Source organism: Neofelis nebulosa, chromosome X (assembly GCF_028018385.1).
Source record: "Neofelis nebulosa isolate mNeoNeb1 chromosome X, mNeoNeb1.pri, whole genome shotgun sequence".
NCBI lineage: Eukaryota > Metazoa > Chordata > Mammalia > Carnivora > Felidae > Neofelis > Neofelis nebulosa.
Genome location: NC_080800.1, coordinates 34,130,409 through 34,136,408, shown reverse-complemented (window position 1 = coordinate 34,136,408; position 6,000 = coordinate 34,130,409). Strand labels below are relative to the sequence as shown.

Here is a 6,000-nt window from a genome sequence, read left to right as displayed (position 1 = left end):
ATAAGTCAGGCAGAGAAAGATACCATATGTTTTCATTCATATGTGGATCCTGGGAAACTTAACAGAAGACCATGGTCGGGGAGAGAAGGGGAAAAAAGTTACAGAGAGGGGCGCCTGGGTGGCGCAGTCGGTTAAGCGTCCGACTTCAGCCAGGTCACGATCTCGCGGTCCGTGAGTTCGAGCCCCGCGTCGGGCTCTGGGCTGATGGCTCGGAGCCTGGAGCCTGTTTCCGATTCTGTGTCTCCCTCTCTCTCTGCCCCTCCCCCGTTCATGCTCTGTCTCTCTCTGTCCCAAAAATAAATTAAAAAAAAAAAAAAAGTTACAGAGAGGGAGGGAGGAAAACTATAAGAGACTCTTAAATACTGAGAACAAACTGAGGGTTGGTGGGGGGTAGAGGAGAGGGGAAAGCGGGTGATGGGCATTGAGGAGGGCACCTGTTGGGATGAGCACTGGGTGTTGTATGGAAATCAATTTGACAATAAATTATATTTAATATGAAAAAATAAAAATAAAATAAAAATAAACACATCAATGGCAGTCATAATATATGACCAATACAGGGAGAAAAATAAAGAGAAGTTCCTTGAAATACCAGAATTTACTTTCCTTAGAAGGCAGTGGGAAATAAAATATGACAAATTTGCTGTGAGGAAAAAAAAGTGGCTTTGGAAAAATTAAGGCTAAATCAACCTTCCCTGTTTTCATTATTCTTAATATTATAAATTATGTCTTCTTAAGATTAAAAGGTAAGAAAGCAAATAAATTCCTACCAGTTTGGGTTGAGAAAGATGTTAAATTGTGTGTACACACAAAAAAAGAATGCTTTGGGGCTCTTTGAGGTAAAGTGACTACATTTTGACAAGAAAATGATTAGAAGTTCTGATTGAGGGAAGAAGATTATACCTTCCATGTAGTTCAGAGAGTAGCTAGTAAAGAGAAGAGAAGTCATTACCATGGGCTACCATTTGGAGAGTGGAAGGATACTCAGGATTATGGCCTTTGTATGTAGGCAGTTTGAGGGAGAGCCTCCACAGTCCACATGGCAGCTTCTGGTTAAATCATTCCTATACCCTGCTGAAAGAAGATAGTCCATTAAACTCCACTCTTTCTTTCTTAAGTGTTCCCAAGAAATTACCATAGACGAGAAAGTCAACCTTGACGTTTATTAGAAAATTTGATTTTTCCCTTGTAACATTACCAGGCTTTTTCCCCCTGAAAATGTTTTATTGCATCTTCATTGCAAACCTAATTTGTAATTCATCTCTTACTCATTTAAGTCATAGCTCTCTGCTGAAGAGTATCTGTCAACCAGCCTGGAAGCATTCTTCTAATAGTGGAGGTGGAATGTAAAGATAGTTACTTTTTTTTTTTTTTCGTCTTCTGCAAAATACATTATTTTCTTACAGTTCCATTTACATTGTTTAGCATTTTAAGTAAAAATTTTCCATTTGTATCATAATAATTGGACAATACATATTCGGGTCACCCACAAAAGCGTGTAGCTTTAATTACATCATGATAATCCAGCGATGCAAATTTTTATCATCTAGAACAGAAATTGGGGAGAAAAGAATGGACTAAGATGTGGCAAGCAGTGGGTTTATAGACCTATCCAGTGTATGGTGGGAGTAGATGCATGATAAGCAGAAACATGAAAAAATTAAATCGCTCCTGCTGGGGAATTTGAACCTACGAAAATATCACTCTCTAATGGATCTTATGTTCCTAGCTAGGTTTCCATGGTTTTACCACTTGTTCACAAAGGCTTCTTCAGACTTTTGACATTAAGTATTTGTTACAGAGAAGAAATGTGTTCTCTTGAGAAATCCTCCTTCCTACAAATGCCTGGAAAAAACTCCAGAGTTTGGGCGCTGTTATCACTGTTTTCTGAGAATTTCATCATTTGCCTCCATAAGTGAATGTCTGTCTACTTCATTTGCCTGAAAATTGTACTACATCGGCAAGATCGATCATTTGGCTTCCTTGTTGGTCCTGAGGGATATAAACACAGCCCACAGATCTACCAGCGGCTGACTGCCTGGTAAATGTTTACTTATAAATTAGCATGGGTGATAATTTATTAAGGTAATAAGCATAGATTACATTTAATGGCTTAGACATTATGCATTATGAACATAGTATTTTATATTTAGTTGAAGCAAATGTATATGACTATTAACATGATACTCAATGTAACTCAGAAATTGTGAATTAGAGAGTTTAAACCAAGTCAATCCATGTATTATAGTGCACTGGCCCTTAAATTAAGGCCTTCAGGAAGGTTTCACGACGGCAGAGCAATATCATATCATTCACCTATACTGTGAATCAGGATTTGTTTATTTCTTAGATTCTCTTCTCCTTCCTCCATATAAACTGACTCATTTGGTCACTGAAGAACGTTGCTTCTCTTTTGACAAACGTCACTGCATCAAAACTTTGGTTTCTGGAGCTGAGGTGAATAATCTGTCAGCAGGGACACCATGACAGCCTGGGAAGACACAACAAAGGAAGAGAAAGAAAGAAATGGGCAAACATTAGCAAGGATCTGTTTAGGGACCTGGGGAAGAGGAACTGGATTGCAGCTTTGAAGACCTGTGGTTAAAATGTGTTTTCCCAAGAAAATGATAAAGGGACAGTTCAGAGCTAATATTTATTTTTATTTGGAAGGTCAGGAGGGATCAGGCTGACCCAAGTATATGCACAAACACCATGCTTACTTGGGCCTCATTCCAGGACTACTGGGTAAGAGAGTTGGAATGAGATACCATGGTGGTAGCCATGATTGGATTTTCCAGTTATAAGTGAAACCTAGATATTGGCTGGTTTTAGAGCAATATAATTCCTCTCATCCTAGTGTTTACACTGTGGTTTGGTCACTTGTAACCTAGAGAAGTTTAGAATCAATCAGATGTAGAGTAATCAAAGAAAATCGTTTCAGCTAACAAATAATGTCTCCCTGAATCTGGGTCCTCGTAAAAGAATATTGATAACCAAGGGTAGAGCTTCCCATTAAGCTGTCACCCACAAATGGTAATTTTCACTTTTACTCTCCCCAACTTCCACAATGACTGTAGTAATAGTATCAGAAACAACCAATGACAAATGCTTATCGAGTGCTTACCATGTACCAGACTAAGTGCCTCATCACGTGTTAGTCAGTTAAGAAATATTTGCCAGGCACTGTGCTAGGTGCTGCTAGGTGAGTTAGAGAGAAATGTCGATGCATTATCTCATTTAATACCACAGTCTTCTAAGGTAGCTTCTGTTGTTATAATTTATGGATGGGAAAATCCATCCTGGAAACAGCAGGTAGTACACAACTGGGTTCGGATCCAGGTTTCTCTGACTCCACCCTTAGGAGGTAGTTTTACTGCCTTACAGGTACTTACTATCTCCTGTTGACCATAGTGTCCACGTGTCCCTAGCCTATACCAGAAGTGCAAGCCTTATATTTTAAAGGTGTTCATTGAGCAGTTACCATGTGTCGGGCCCTGTACTGAGTACTTTATGTTGGCATCATACCATTTAATATCCTTCCCTACTGCATGAGGTGGTAAGACATATAAAATACAGATGAGGAAGGTGTAGGTTTTTCCTGAGTGATGCAATTAGGTCTGTTTTCATCTCCATTTCCATACGAATAAACTGGACTTAGAGAAGTTGTGGTACTTGTCCAAGATCACACAGAGAGCCAGAATTTTAATTTGATTTTCAAAGTCTGTTCTAGAAGCAATACCCTGTACTGCCTTTAGTCTACAAAAATGTATTGGACACATATTTAGGCTGTCAGGCACCATTCTAGGTATAATGAAGAATATAGATAAGAAAAAAGCTCTTATGAAGGACTTTCATTAGGGGGACAGGCAACAAACAAATAAGAAAATATCAAGTCATGATAAATGTCATTAGAAAATAAAATAAAAAATGGGATAAAAGAGGCTGGAGAACCTCTTAAGAGTGGGTGGCCAGGAAAGGCCTTGTAAAATGAATGACATTGGGATCTGAATGACAAGAAGAAACTAGGAAGGCCAAACCCTGGGATAAAAACATCTTCCAGGTAAAATATTTTACACTTTTCTATGGCTTTCTAGGATCACATCTCAGGTTTTGTTTTATTGTTAATGGTCATTGCACATGTCAAATTTCTTTTCACATGTCAAACTTTAGAAAGTCAACTTGGAGTAGAGTTGGCAGATTTGGTTAAATAAATAAATACTATTAAATAGGCATTTCAGAAAATAACATTTTTTAAAACTATAAGTATGTGCCAAATATTACACGGGATATACCCATACTAAAAAGTTATTGGTTGCTTACCTAAAATTCCAATTTAACTGGGTGTCCTGTATTTGATCTGGCACCCCGAATGTGGAAATAAAGGACTAAAATACTGTGAACTACATTTGCAAGGGTGTTGTGCATCTAAGGACCGTCCTGATGGCAGTGCTTTGAAGCATCAACTCTGTTGCCTGGTCCCTTTAGGTTACTTTAGCTCCACAGTAAAAGCTGTAGGCAGAGGAAGAAAGCTACCTGACGTTTTATGAGTCCTACAGCCTTGCTAATTATTGAAAAATACAAAAGCTTTGTGGGAAGGAGGGGGTGTATTTAAAAACAAAACAAAACAAAACAAAGGGATTCAAAGGCCTGTGCACTATGGAGAGAACAATGTGATTACTGGAGTGTTCTGAACAGCATGGCTGGAAATCACCCAGCATGGGGACCTTGAAAAGCTCCTCTAAGTAAGTAGTGAAAGAGTATGCATTTGCTTTAAAAATGCTGTGTGCTTTTAGGACAAGCCCCCCCCCCCCCCCCCGCCATTTAGTTATATACCTGCCATCAGTCATTGTGGACATGTTAGAACTTGAGGCTAGATTGTACTTTTCCTTTCTTCTTCCATCCTGATTTTAATTGAAATTGTGTGTGGAAATCATTATCTAGACAGGAGTCCTGTCCAGCAGAATGTTCTGCAATGATGGAAATGTTCTATATCTGTGCTGTCAAATACAGATATTGTAGCCGCCAGCCCTGTGTGGCTATTGAGCACAAATGTGATTAGTATTTCTGAGGAATTGACTCTTACATTGTATTATATTTTATTTTTATTTTTTATATTTACATTTTTATTATTATTTATTTTTTTAAGTTTATTTATTTTGAGAGAGACAGAAAGAGCACAAGTGGGGGAGGGGCAGAGAGTGTAAGAGAGAGAGAATCCCAAGCAGGCTCTGCACAGTCAGCATGAAGAGCCCGATTCGGCGCTCGAACTCACTGAACCGTGAGTTCATAAACTGAGCGGAAATCAAGAGTCAGGCGCTTAACCGACTTAGCCACCCGGGCAACCCTATTATTTATTTTTGAGAGGGGGGGGGGGGAGAGGGGCAGAGGAGGAGAGAGAGAGAGAGAGAGAGAGAGAGAGAGAGAGAATATCTTAAGCAGGCTCCATGCTTGATACGGACATTCTAGAGGAAAACAAGTATTGTGCCTTTAGAACATCCCAGAGAAATCTATCTCAGCAGTGTTGAGCCCAAACACCATTCTAAATAAGCTATCTAAGAATAATTTCTTTGCATGTAGACTAGACAATCTCTAGGATCTCCTCTCTCTTGAACATGGCATACTACTATGAACTATACAGGCTGAGTGGGGGCTGCCCACTATTCATTTTTGAAACAATCTCCAGTGTGCAGCGGAGGGACTGGCACACACAATAGGTGTCCAGTATATGATTGCCGAAATGAACTTCACTCAGTGGGGCCCGCAATCATCTAGTTCAGAGGCATGAAGAGTGCAGCATGTGTATCACTACCTCCCTTCCAGATTCCGTGTCAAGTTTCACTAGTCAGTTACGCCCCTTTCTTTCTGAGACCACAGGCAGGCTTAGAATCTTCTGAACATAAGACTCCAAGTAGCCTGTTGGTGAGATTAAGGACCTAATATTAAAAACCAGTTGCCATCTGTATAGCTTGATTTATTTATCTCATACGTGAGGAAACCATG

At 39.4% G+C, this 6,000-nt stretch overlaps 1 protein-coding gene across 1 annotated transcript in view; it reads right to left on the bottom strand.

Moving 5' to 3' along the window:
• Positions 1-1,149: 1,149 nt before the first annotated feature.
• The window catches only part of OTC (ornithine transcarbamylase), a 61,630-nt gene continuing 56,779 nt past the window's right edge, over positions 1,150-6,000 (bottom strand). The window contains exon 10 of the mRNA XM_058714414.1: positions 1,150-2,491. Within this exon, the coding sequence (XP_058570397.1) occupies positions 2,432-2,491 (60 nt within the window). The 3' untranslated portion in view covers positions 1,150-2,431. The remainder of the gene's footprint in view (positions 2,492-6,000) is intronic.